Source organism: Manduca sexta, chromosome 22 (genome assembly GCF_014839805.1).
Source record: "Manduca sexta isolate Smith_Timp_Sample1 chromosome 22, JHU_Msex_v1.0, whole genome shotgun sequence".
Taxonomy (NCBI): domain Eukaryota; kingdom Metazoa; phylum Arthropoda; class Insecta; order Lepidoptera; family Sphingidae; genus Manduca; species Manduca sexta.
Window position 1 is genome coordinate 2,040,327 of NC_051136.1, and position 14,934 is coordinate 2,055,260.

Sequence of the window (14,934 nt, forward strand, 5' to 3'; positions counted from 1 at the left end):
AAATTTCGTTTAATTTGTCCACAGCTTCTTATTTCGTCAACTGGTCATATCAAAATTCTAAAGCGTGTACAGTGCTAGTTGGCGATTCGACAGAGATGTTCCCCACTTCCAAAGCGACGACGCTGGAAGCAAGTAACAAATCTCTAGTAAGACAGACTCCGCCGTCCGCCGGATCAGGTAACGAAGAGGCCCATTCGCGGCACCGTAGGAGCGTAGATGTAGACGGGCATGCTTCTCAATCTGTTTCTTCTATGGATTCTTCCACCGCTGTAGATATGCATGAAATCAGTACGCCTGTAATCACTACCGATGTTAGCTTAGCGCATGGTGTGGTGACGGAGGCTGCCGCACAAGTAAGTGAAACAGATCAGGGTGCTAACGCTTTTGTGTCAGCTAATGTGTCGTCTCAAACCGGTGTGCTAACAAAAGAGCTTCAACCTAACGACACATCTGTGGAAGTAACAACCGCGTCTACAACAACTGAAGAAAATAAAGAGACAACTAAACTCACTACTAATATCATGAAAATTGACAAAATACCTAAAGATCCGCAAGTAGAAATACCGTCTAGTGTTATAACTGAAAAACCTGTAGCTCCTAAGAGTGAAACAGATAACATTGCTTACGATCCTGATGATATGCAAGGAGATTCGTTCCCAACGGTCTATTCATACGGCGTCCTGAGACTGCAATATCTAAAACGCCTGGCCAAGTATAAAAAAATAATGGAGGAATCACACATCCTACCCAATGATACTGCCGATGGGAACATAGAAAAAATCCACTATGAAAATGTTTCTATAACAAAGATTGTATCCACCACTAATAACCCTGTCAATACAACGTCATCAACTAACGATACGCCTATTACAAAGGCCAATGAGGTCATCATCACAACAAATAGATTTGCTGCACCCATTGAGCATGTTGTGACGACCACGCCCGCACCAAGTGTTGCTATTGTAACTAATAATAACCTTTTGTTGAACACAACCGCGACGATTACTAGCACTAGCAGTCCTAGTACCACTAGCAGTACAAGTACTACTAGAACGACCACAACTAATTACCCAACAACTACCACTACTACTACCACTACCACTACCACTGTTCCATCTACAACTACCAAAACATCAACCGAAACAGCAACCACAGAAGCAACTGAATCCACAACAGTAAATACTGCTAAAACAAGAACTCCTGAATTGTCTAACGCTAAACATGTTTTAATTAACCTCACGATATCTGCTGACGACGCAGACTCCTCCTATAAACCGCTTTATTCGTTGGCAGTAACCGTTCCTACGTTAGGTGACTCCAATGAAATTCCTACTGTAAAAATAACACCAATGGACGTTGAACCGACAACGGCAACTAATTTCAACAAACCAGTCATTGTAGAAGGTGTCACGCAAACAACAGTGACACAGGAACCAACAAAAACAACCAAACAATTTAATGTTGAAGATGAGGGTGGTATGTGCGAATGCTCATGCCCTGTGTGCAATAGTAATTACACTGATGAAGCTTATGATGATTATTCAGAAAAATCAACAACAGACGCAACAGATACGGAGACATCCACTGACGGTGAAGTCCAAAGTTCAACAGATTCGCAAACTGAAAAAACCGAAACAAGCACGGAAGTAACAACCGAGACCGAAGCGTCCACTACCGATATAAGCGACACAACAACAGATTTTACAACAGAATCATTTTTGATGCCTACAACAAAAGTCCCTCAATGCGTTTGCCCAAAAGTTACACCTCCCCCCATTCTCATTCTGGAAGGTGAGGCCGAGTTTGAATAAAATCAGTGATAACGAACTAACGTCCACTTTCCATCACATTAGGGTTTCCGTACATACTGTGTCTAACATACTAACCTGCATGTTTCACTGGGCTACGGGTAATGCACGTGCTTTCAGGAATTATTGGGTGAATCGAAACCTTTTATTAAAGCTTGGATTTGTCAAACAATATACATATTAGTAGTTAGTTTATATTTTAGATAAGTAGACATTAGAGCTCATCACATCGCATGAAATGATGTTTTGAACAAAATATATGGAAATTAACTTACCACGTATATTTTAGGTCCTGTGCATACGTTCGCTGCACAGTCGTTCCCACCCGACGGTACAACGTTCAAACAAATTACTTTAGGTGAAAAATTATCAAAAGAAATCCATCCATATAGTTATTGGAACATGCAGTTCTACCAGTCGCAGGCTGCGTATGTGAAATTTGACTACATGATACCGCGCGGAGCGTCTATAGGCGTCTATGCGAGGAGGAACGCGTTACCCACACACACGCAGTACCACTTCTTGGAAGTTTTGAGTGGTTTCAAGGCCAGAACCACGAGGGCTTCGCATGTAAGTGATATTGTTTAAATATTTTCAGGGTTCAGTTACTATGTCATACATTTCACAAGTGTGAAAGATTAGCTCCGTTTTGATTATTCATGCCCAAGAAAAATTATAAATTTAGGAAGATTTATATAAAAAATATATTTTCAGTCCAATTTCATAAGAAGCAGTATTCACATGGAATAAACATTAATGAAATATGTATTATAACAATATCTTAGTCAATATTTATTAATTATTAATTTTCTTGAAAGTATGTACAGCGTTCCGTTTGTTTCGAAGTTTAGAAATATCTTTGAGACACGAACAACTTTTCTTCAACAGAAGCGAGTCTCAAATGAAATATGTATCGATATGGAAATTTATTCAATGAAAACGTTAAGTTTTAATTGTTACAGTAAAAGCGAATTGTTATGAAGTAATGCTGGTTTTTTGTCATTTAAAGAAAGCGTACAAGGTTTTTAAGTTGATAATTTGTACATCCCTTAAATTTTTCCTTCTTCAATCATGACTGAAATTTAAAGAATATTTATTGCTGTCACTTATATTAACAACTGGTTAATCTCCACTTTAAAATCTGACTTAATATGAATTTTATGAGTATACCAATAGACTTTATCCAACGTTATTACTTTTACCATTGAAAAATGTTTCAAATTATTTGCATACAGGGAACTTAAAACATGTACGTATCCTTAACTTTGAATGCAATGAACTAGTTCTAAATAAAAAAAAATTCACACCATATTATTGAAGAACAAATGTGAAATCAGTTAGTTCATTTGCTTTTTTCTTACAGCCGTCAGTAAAGAAAGAGTTGACTCACTACATGGAGCAGGGGCACTGGTTCCTCTCTCTGTACAACGACGACGGCGACCCTCAAGAGATCACGTTCATCGCCATGGTGGCCGAGGAGATGACCCACAACTGCCCCAACGGCTGCTCCGGCAAAGGAGAGTGCCTCATGGGCCATTGTCAATGCCAACCTGGTTTCGGCGGTGACGATTGCAGTAAAAGTAAGACATTCTCCATCCAATAAACTAATATTATTTTTTATTCTACAAATCTAATCAAATCATAGTTGAAATTTGTACGAATTTGAATCCAAATTGATGATCCGGGTTTTTAAATTTATTTTCACAAATCCAATGCCATAGGTGAGTGATATATTGAGCAACAGTTTTAACAACAACAAAAATTTTCAGGCGTGTGCCCTGTTTTATGCAGTCAAAGAGGCGAATATATTAACGGCGAATGTCAGTGCAATCCTGGATGGAAAGGCAAGGAATGCTCACTCAGACACGATGAGTGTGAAGTGCCCGACTGCAACGGCCATGGACACTGTGTCAACGGAAAGTGCTCCTGCGTCAGGGGATATAAAGGAAAGTTCTGCGGGGAAGTCGACTGCACCCACCCCACGTGCTCGGGCCATGGGTTCTGTATCGAGGGGTCTTGTGTGTGCAAGAAGGGATGGAAGGGTCTGGACTGTGCGACCATGGATAAGGACGCCTTGCAGTGTCTTCCTGATTGCTCTGGACATGGCACCTTCGATGTTGATACGCAGACTTGCACTTGTCACGCCCGGTGGTCTGGCGAGGACTGTTCGAAAGGTACTTTCTTAATGATAATTAATATACTAATTTATATTGTCTTTGTTATATTTAACAGATCTGACTAAGGAAACGAGTAAGTAATAGAGTAGGATTTATCGTAATATGCATTACCTATTTCTTTTATTATTGGAGTAGAACAGTTTCGAGTACATATCATCTAATGATAATTTAAACTTTTCCAATCCGTTAAATTGTTATATTTATCCAATAACTGTTTTTTTTTATATATATATGTTAAATAATTTTGGAAGTCTAAAGCATTGATAAAACTTATTAGTAAAATTCAAGACTTCCTTACCTTCACGCAATTTTAGCCTTTATTTCAAAGTATCCACCTCCGCAGAGGTGTGCGACCTGGACTGCGGGCCGCACGGGCGCTGCGTGGGCGAGGCGTGCGTGTGCGCCGCGGGCTGGACGGGCGAGTTCTGCACCGCGCGCCTCTGCGACGCGCGCTGCAGCGACCACGGCCAGTGCAAGAACGGCACCTGCCTTTGCGTCTCCGGTTGGGAATGGAAGACACTGCACGCTCGAGGGATGTCCGCGAGGTTGTGCAGGACACGGCCAGTGCAGGGTGGCGAATGATGGGCATTGGGAGTGCAAGTGCTTCGATGGATGGGACGGTCCTGACTGTACGACCCTTAAGGAGCAGATTTGTGATGATTCTAAGGATAACGATAAAGGTTTGTGGCATTTGAAACTTGATGTATTTTGATCATGTCGGCCAGACTTATTAATGATTATCCAGTTTTATAAACTCTGCTAAGTATATCTACGCAAGCGAATATACAACTCTGTTAATTTAATTTCTATATAAAAAACCAACCACTTCTAGATGGTCTAGTGGACTGCGAAGACCCGGAATGCTGTCAAAGTCCAGCGTGTAAAGGCAGCCAGCTGTGCGTCTCCTCGCCGAAGCCCACCGACATCCTCCTCAGGAAGCAACCGCCTGCCATCACCGCGTCATTCTTCGAACGCATGAAGTTCTTGATAGATGAGGGTAGTTTGCAAAACTACGCGAAACAGGAGACCTTCAATGAGAGGTGAGTCTTGATGTTCGATGTTCAACGTTAGGTTAAATTGAACTGGCTTAATATGGAACGGTGTTGCGAACGTTTTGACATTGCATACGCCTACTTAAGCTGATAAAGAATAAACAGAAATGTAACTAGTTCAGTTCTATAGTACAGCGAAGTCTGCCCGTCGCCATGGTTGCTATTCTAAATCAGGGCAAATCACGTATATTTTAAAAGTAAAATATCATATATTTTACATGTTAAACGTTTTTGAAACATAGTCAAATGACCTCATAAAAGAAATTAAAAACTTTTTTATTCAATAAACAATAGTCTCCCAATTTATTCAATTATTAGATTTTCTTTTGAATTCCAAGTTTCTTAACTAGAAAATTTTTCAACAAAGACTTTTACAAGTTTCGTTTCAATTAAATATTCTATTTTCTGATTATTAAGTTGTTGAGAATTAACTATTACAAATACCTTTACTATCGTATTTTAATCAAAAATATACCGAATGTAGGCTATTATAATATATTAAATACAAAGAATTTATAATGTCAAAACGTTAGTACATCGTTCAACATAATTTAAGTGACAGTTTCAATAAAAATAAACATTAAAATATGAATATCTGTTATATAAAATACGCAATGTTGTGCCCCAGTCAATCCTAATGTTTTATTTACATTGTAACGGTGTTACACGACGCTTTCCTTTGGTTTTATTACACATCAACTAACTGTCTTGTTTAGTTATTTGAACGTCAAAGATGTGGGACGTAGCCAGAATAAATATGGGGGTGGAAAATCAATTACCGTCTATAACATATATATTTTTTTACATTCTAATTTTATTTTTCAAATTTGGAATAATGTTATGTTCTCTTTTTTTTGTGTTTCCTCGTCCCATGATTCAAAATCCGAACGAAATTACAACGCCCTCTGGCTACGATCCTAGTGACGGTACTAAGCGATTGGCACTGCATGAAGGGTACACCACGCTGCTATCAACTTCCTATCTCCTTCTAAATTAACAAAAACAAAGCAAATAATAATTACTTACTCATTCTGTGTCATTTCTCTCGGTTTTTCTACCGCTGCGCAGTATGTTTTGGAATCACTTCAACACGAGGTAAGATATGTGGATCCGACGCAGGATTGTGTGTGTTGAATTTAGTTTCCTACGTCCATGTAGTTGTTGTTTATTTGTGTGTTCGGAGGCGGATTTATTTGGGATCAAAATATAAAAACACATATTTGAAGACAATAGTATCATTTATCATCCAAGTAAATTATAATTCATTTTTATTTTAATTCACATACATTACACATACACTTTGTTAAAAATTGTGACGTTTCAATTTTATCGATTCAGTGAATTTTGCTTTTGTCCCTGAACCTAAATCCGTCTCTGTTGCTTGGTTTAATACCAATGGTGCATGTAACATTATGCAATATGATTTATTTATTGTGTCCTGTGAATTTGTGTTTCGCTTTTTATTTAAATATTATCACGTACTGTGATTAAGAACGTAGAAATTTTATACCACTTAACACATTTTGGCTGTTTCATAAACCAACTTCGACGAAGTCAGTCCGAGGCGAAAAAGTTACAAATTAATTCATACTGCTTTTTATTAAGTGATATTTTCGTACGACATAGAAAAAGTTTATGGAATTTTCAAATAATAATTTCGTGAGAGGGAGTAATTTTTAACTGTTTCTGAGTCGGACAGATTTTATATGAAGTAGTTTTATACAGCCCTAGATAAGAGTAGATATGACGATAGTTTAGATGTAAATACTTCTAGAAAGTTCCTGTAAATAATTCTCCATAGATATGATCTTGTAGATATGTTACAATGAAGTCCTGGTTGTGAAACATTGACAAACTCGTTATAATCAAAACTTTGTAGATAGATGAAAAATAATTAATAAGAAATAGTTTGATAGTAAAATGAGTTAGAAGTAAAAAGTATTTAGACGTATGGGAGGTGCCTCGTTTGAGAGTCCGTCTGGTCAGGTACCGCATTTACAACTATTATAATCCGGTTTTAAAGATCCCAGTGTAATTGTCTTAATCTTATAGCATTTCTTTAAAACTACCTCCACGACAGAAATGTGATATAAACCAAAATATTTATTGTTCTACCATAATGTTTTCCATAAGTACTTACTCGTCTTAACTCCCCTGATTGGAATATCAAAATAGATTCAAATTTAAACCCAATCAACCAACTTTCCTTCAATTTAGACCTTATCCAATTACTGTTGAAACTTAATTTTAAATGCATCGAGATCATCAACATCGTAACCACTTATTCCAGTCGATCGGCGGTTATCCGCGGCCGTGTGATCACCACCTTAGGATCAGGTCTCGTCGGAGTGAGGGTTTCCACGTCCACTCCTCTTGAAGGCTTCACTCTAACGAGGGAGGACGGCTGGTTCGACCTCCTGGTGAACGGAGGAGGGGCTGTGACCCTGCACTTTGGAAGGGCGCCCTTCAAGAGATCCTCTCAAGTTGTCTTCGTCCCTTGGAATGAGGTGAGTGGAATTGGAGCTGTATATAATTTTTCCGGAGTTAAATTCTCATGAGGATATTTTTCAATAGCGGCAAAATAATATTTTACTATAGCTATACTGCGGGTAAGTAAAGAGTCAAAATACAATATTGACTAACGTTACACTTTTGTTGAACTATGCTAGAGTTTAATTTTGCCTCGTTTTAAATCAATTGGTTTTTTGCCGATCTGAATTTATGCTATTTCTTTCTTTAGCTCTAATTTCAGTTATGTCTCTTGACATAGAAGTCGCGCATAATGTTACTTTTTAATTGTGTTTTAATAAATGTTAGTGGATTTTTGGTTCAAAACAAACAGCAACACGTTTATATAAAATTTAAAAGCCATAGAATATTATTGGCACTATAAACACAATTTATGAATAAAGATTAAATATTGAAAATAAACAAATGATAAAATCGAAAACCAAAAAGCTTAAACTATTATTTCAAATGTATTCACGGTTTTAAACAAAGCCATCAGGATTTGCATAAACAAATTCATTTTATACACGAACTCTATACGAGGGTTTCAAATAAATACATTTTGGGGAAATCCAGCTTAACACATATTTTATCAAGGGTTCCTGGTCTCAAAGGAATCCCTGACACATAAGAGTATCCAGCTTTTGGCCCAATGGCGGGTAAGAAGGGGGTCACTTTTAATACGTACGGTAAAATGACCCACTGCACTTGGTAATTGAGGTGGGATCCTGGTACAGTATCGAGTGACGAGAGATGATTATTCCTCGCCAGTCGACACAATTACGCCGCCTTGTTTGAAACAGGCTGATATTGGAACGCGACACATGTATCGTAGCTTTCGGTTGTAAACTCTCGTAGAAGATTCGATTTGGGGATATCTCTTCATCCCAATTATTTCAACAAGAAAGACGTAGCGAAACAGCTACGCCGATATCCTGACATTAATTCGTGACATCGATGCAACGCAAACATTCCGGCTTTCACGTGTGGCTTTAGGAGACGACCCCAAATTTAAGGGGTTGATGATGAGAGGTCCGTAAGATATAATAAATTTACCCGGGATTCTAAATCGTACTTGATTTTGTAATGACCCGTCATTCCAAATAAATGGGCGAACACTAGAAGCATCAATTACCCGACCTGTTAAGGAACATAAATCTATGCATAAATGACCTTCCTCGACAATGTCTTACGATTGTATATTTATTATAAATATATTTTTTTTAAAACTTTGTATTAAGCCTAACGAAGTCCGAACTGTAAACTAGGACATCTATAGCATGTCATAAATTCTTAACTAAATCTATTGCAAGCCCATGCAGATTTTAAAGTGCCTTGTAATTTATTTTTTCTTCTACGACGGCATGCAATATAACGATTAAAGAGCAATTACTATTTTATGGCTTTATTATTGAGGTGTAAAGTTTGACGTGGCCTGCACATCTACATTTTATATGGCATTTAGCTGTTAGTGGAACGTGAATTTAGATGACCTCGTTTTTGTCCACTAACACAAAAGCGAATATTGACATTCAATTCAAATAATCAGCCAGAGACTACATTACTCAATATTAAGAGGGGTATACTACACCGGCTAATACCGGAACCTGACTCGCCGAAAGGAACGTGTTAACCACTGCACACAAAATATTCAACATTTCAACTTGTTAGGGCGCAAAGTGATTATTATTCAATACAGCAAGTTTGTCAAAAACACCAAAGCAAACTTATCTTCAAATATAAAGACTCAAACCTTCGATCTCGTGGACCGCACCCTAAATACACTTACAATAGGAAAGACAATTCCATTTATCATTCTATCCGCAGGTGGTGATAATCGATGAAGTGATGATGACCACGGCTGATGAAAAGACCGGCATGGGTCCGCCACAGGCGTGCCTCGCTCACGACTACGACGCCATGAAGCCAGTCGTGCTGGCCACGTGGAAGCACGGCTTCCAGGGCGCTTGTCCTGACAAGAGCGCTATCCTGGCTGAATCTCAGGTAAGCGGGTATTTTAAATTTACTATTTGGTGTTCGAGTTTAGGATGGTGATTGGTTGATTAAAGTGAGATACTGTAGACTTAATATTTATTATAAGAGTATACTGCTTTACGATAATTCTTAGTTGGTTAATAATAATAAATTACTATAAATGGAACTAAGGGGAGTAAATGAGGAATTACTGTTTCTGTATTATTTACATGTATATATTTATTATGAAAGCAGATAAATTAAACTTATTTTCCCAGAATCTATAATTGCGAAAGTGTGTTACGTTAGAAATTATTTCCGATTGTATAAAAGCAAATAAACACTTATCAATTTGTAAGTACAACAGCCAACGCTCCGGTTCTTATACTAGAATTCGACCATATTCCAGGTGGTCCAAGAAAGCCTGCAGATCCCTGGCACAGGTCTCAACTTGGTATACCATAGCTCCCGCGCCGCCGGCTACCTATCCACCATCCAACTCCAACTGACTCCAGAGAAAGTCCCGCCAACCCTGGCCCTGATCCATCTTCGCATCACAATCGAAGGCATCCTCTTCGAGAAGACCTTTGAAGCTGATCCAGTCATTAAGTTCACATACCCATGGAACAGGCTGAATGTGTATAGACAGAGGGTGTATGGTGTGACCACGGCGTTGGTGAAAGTTGGCTACCAATACACGGATTGCAAGGATATCATCTGGAATGTCCAGACGACGAAACTCAGCGGTCATGATATGAGCATCTCTGATGTTGGCGGATGGAATCTGGATATACATCATAGATACAATTTCCACGAAGGTAATAATCTTTATCTTGTCAAAATTAATATGCTAGTCCAATAACACTAAGATTTTTTTTTTTATTTGTGAAGACTCAATTTGCGTAATCTGTTTTTTCTTACTCCAAAATATTCATTCTTAAAAACTTTGTTTATGGTCAATAGTTCTTTATCTCCTATGTTAAATCATCATATGATGAAGATCATACAATCCTTAATACTAACCAAAAACAATTCCAGGTATACTCCAAAAAGGCGACGGCACCAACATCTACCTGAAGCATAAGCCGCGTCTCATCATCACGACCATGGGCGACGGGCGCCAGAGAGAGCTCCACTGCGGTCCGCAGTGCATCGGACCTGCGACCAAACAGCGTCTCTTGGCTCCCGTGGCTTTGGCTGCTGCTCCTGACGGCTCCATCTTCGTTGGAGACTTCAATCTCGTGAGGAAGATTAGCACTGACGGCATGGTGCGAACTGTGGTCAAGTTGAAGTGAGTATCTTTCATGTTTTTATTTGAAATAATTAATGGTAATAATGTAGAAGATGAATTATCGTTACGAAAATTGGAAATGGTTCTATTATGGTTAATATAAAATTATTATATTTAATTATAATTATAGGTACCTACTTTATGGTGTAAACTTATCATTTTGTCAATCTTTTGAAGCGACAACTATTTCAATAAATAACTATTAAAATATATCAAAAATATAAACAATTTTTTTCCTTTATTCCACAGCGCCACTCAAGTATCGTACCGCTACCACATGGCGTTATCCCCTCTCGACGGCACTCTTTACATCTCGGACCCTGAATCCCACCAGATCATTAAAGTGCGCAACACCGACGACTACAGCGACCCCGAACACAACTGGGAGACAGTGGTGGGATCCGGCGAGAGATGCCTCCCAGGAGACGAGGCCCATTGTGGCGATGGAGCTTTGGCCAGGGATGCTAAACTTGCATATCCAAAAGGAGTTGCTGTGTCCATAGATAACGTCTTATATTTCGCTGATGGTACCAACATCCGTATGGTGGATAGAGATGGTATTATCACAACAGTAATTGGTAATCACATGCACCGAGCTCACTGGAAACCTATCCCTTGCGAAGGCACTCTAAGCGTCGAAGAGGTCCATCTACGCTGGCCAACGGAACTTGCCATCAATCCATTGGATAACAGCTTGCATATTGTGGATGATCATATGATCTTACAAATGGCTCCTGATGGTAGAGTGAAGGTTATTGCAGGAAGGCCATTGCATTGCCCATCCCCACTGACTGGTTACGATATGGAGTTAGCAACGTATGCTACCCTGGTGATGCCACAGAGCATAGCTTTCGGAGCAGCAGGAGACTTGTACGTGGCTGAAAGCGACTCCCAAAGAATCAACAGAGTTAGACTGATCACTACCGATGGAAAGATATCTTTGTATGCTGGCGCCGAATCTAAATGCAATTGTCTGGAGAGGGGCTGCGATTGCTTCGAAGCCGACCATTTCCTTGCATCGAACTCCAAATTCAACACAATATCTGATGTTATTGTCAGTCCAGATGGTATCGTTCATATCGCGGATCAAGCTAACTATAGAATACGGTCCGTGATGGCCAGCATCCCTGATGCGAGTGGAGCGAGAGAGTACGAAATATACTCCCCGGATACACAAGAAATATACATCTTCAACAGATTCGGACAACACGTCATGACCAAGAATATATTGACCAGTGAAAATAACTACGTATTTACGTACACTGTAAATACTAGTAATGGTAAGCTTAGTACTGTAACTGACGCTGCTGGCAACAAAGTGTTCCTTCTACGAGATTATTCTAGTCTAGTCAACTCTATTGAGAATACTAAGGGTCAGAAATGCAGATTGAAGATGTCAAGAATGAAGATGCTGCAAGAATTAAGGACGCCAGACAATTTCAACGTCACATTCGACTATCATGGAACAACTGGTTTACTCAAAGCCAAGTATGACAGCACAGGCAGAAGCTATATTTACAAATACGATGAATTTGGAAGACTCACGTCAGCTGTTACTCCGACTGGAAGGATTATCAACCTTACATTCGATCTGAGCCTCAAAGGCGCGACAGTGCGAGTCAGTGAAAACAAAAGGAAACCAATTTCAATATTAATCAAAGGATCGTCAGTTAATACAAAAGTCGGAGAAGCTGAGAAAAAGACCATCATATCAACTGATGGCAGCATTTCCTCCAGCATGCCTTGGGGACATGTGATTTCCACTGATACAGTCCCATACACCATCCTTGCAGAAATAGATCCAATACTGGGCGAAAGTTACCCTGTACCAGCTAAGCAAAGGACTGAAGTCGGCGGCGACTTAGCGAACAGATTCGAATGGCGCTATTTCTTGAGAAAATTAGTCACGAATAAAGGCAAGAGTAAGACGGTCGCACAAATCGGACGAAAATTGAGAGTGAACGGCGAAAACTTGTTAACGCTCGAATACGACAGAGATACATCGACTGTCGCCGTCTTTATGGACGACAAAGTAGAACTCTTAAATGTTACTTACGATAGAACTGCTAGGCCGCTGAAGTGGGGACCTCGGAATGGCATCTTTGCAGAAGTTGAGTTAGAGTACGACCGATTCAATCGACTAACCAGATGGAGTTGGGGAGATCTGAATGAAACCTATGGATTTGACAGAGCTGGAAGACTTCACGAAATTCGTTACGGTGATGGGTCGTCTCTCGCTTACTCATTTAGAGATATGTTCACTAGTCTTCCTCTAAAGGTAACAACGCCAAGAGGCAGCGATTATCTGCTAGACTATGACGATTCTGGTGCTCTCCAAAATCTGACCACGCCTCGAGGTCACATCCATACATTTGCTCTCATGACTTCTCTGGGTTACTTCAAATATCAATACTTCTCTCCCATGAACAGACATCCATACGAAATATTGTATAACGACGATGGACACATCCTGGCAAAGATCTTCCCTCGCCAATCTGGCAAAATTCTGTACGTTTATGATAGTACTGGTAAACTGGAGACTATATTAGCTGGAGCATCTGCTATCCGCTATGTATACCATGAGAATACCCATCTAGTAAAGAATGTAGAAATCACTGATCCTGACTACGAATTGAAACAAGACTATAAATACCACGCAGGTATTCTCAAAGATGAGAAGATGAAATTCAATTCTAAGAGTAGTCTAAACAATGCTCATTTCAAGTATCAGTATGATGGTAACGCGCGTCTTTCCACAATCGATGTAAACATTAACAGCAAAGAAACACCTCAGCTGAGGCTTAAATACAACCAAAATCTTGGAATACTCGAAGCAGTCAGTGATTTAAGAATCTACCGTAACACGTTCAATCGCTCTGTGATGCAGGACACCAGCAAACAGTTCTTTACAATCACTGATTACGACGACCATGGTAGAATCAAAACTGTCCTCATAAACATCAAAGCTTTCGACGTATTCCGCTTGGAACTGGAATATGACGTCAGAAATCGAATCAAAACGAAGAAGATGATGATCGGCGACACATCATCTAACGAACGAATTAGTTACAACTACGACGGACACCTGATGGAAGTAGTAGGGTCCGAAGACGACTGGAAATACAATTACGATGAGAACGGTAACGTAATTGGTATCATTGAACACGGTGAGAAACGGCACGTCGGCTACGATTTTGCCGACAGAGTTGTACAGTATGGAGATATTGAATTCAGTGGCTACGATGATCGCGGGTTCGTTGTGCGGCGAGGCGAGCAGAAATACAGATACAACTCACGAGGCCAGTTCGTCCACGCGTTCGAACGGGATAAGTTCCAAATGTGGTACTATTATGACAATAGGAACAGGTTGGTCGCTTGGAAGGACGATAAGAGCAACATCACGCAGTTCTTCTACTCGAATCCTCAAACCCCGAATTTGATCACCCACATGCACTACCCGAAGACGGAGAAGACCATCCGCTTCCTGTACGACCAGAGAGACTTCCTAACCTGCATCGAGACGGAAGACCAGCGCTTCTACGTAGCCACTGATCACAACGGCTCACCGCTCGTCGTCTTCGACGTAAACGGAGAAATAATAAAAGAACTCAAACGCAGTCCGTTCGGAAAGATTATTAAAGACACGAACCCAGGATTCTACGTTCCTGTAGACTTCCATGGAGGTATCTTCGATTACAACACCAACTTGGTATACGTTGAGAACAGGTTATACGACCCAGTTGTAGGACAATGGATGACGCCGAGTTGGGAGCACCTGGCGACAAAACTAAGTCTCCCGACGGACATCTTCACGTATCGATTCAGGAACAACGACCCGATAAACAAGAACCAGAATGTTCCGTATATGACCAGCCTGGCTAGCTGGTTGCAGCTGTATGGATATGACATGAACAAGATGATGGGCTCCAAATACATAACGGACATGATCTTCCAGCCGATGACGTCAGTAACAGCTCCGCAATTGGCACCCGACTTCGGCGTCATGTCTGGTCTTCAGTGTATTATAGAAAAGGTAAGCTCCTCGTGAATTAGATAAAATAATAAGATTGATGATGAATTTTTAGAAATTTTAAATCAATGTTACCCTGTTACTGATTTCTACA

General features: G+C 39.8%; 1 protein-coding gene across 1 annotated transcript in view; it reads left to right on the forward strand.

Moving 5' to 3' along the window:
- Positions 1–14,934, forward strand: part of LOC115452539 (teneurin-m) — a 276,231-nt gene that overhangs the window by 257,541 nt on the left and 3,756 nt on the right. The window contains 12 exon segments of the mRNA XM_037441564.1: positions 25–1,791; positions 2,098–2,378; positions 3,172–3,388; positions 3,578–3,982; positions 4,329–4,492; positions 4,494–4,665; positions 4,818–5,025; positions 7,328–7,544; positions 9,373–9,549; positions 9,929–10,337; positions 10,558–10,810; positions 11,060–14,843. Coding sequence (XP_037297461.1) covers positions 25–1,791; positions 2,098–2,378; positions 3,172–3,388; positions 3,578–3,982; positions 4,329–4,492; positions 4,494–4,665; positions 4,818–5,025; positions 7,328–7,544; positions 9,373–9,549; positions 9,929–10,337; positions 10,558–10,810; positions 11,060–14,843 — 8,054 coding nt within the window.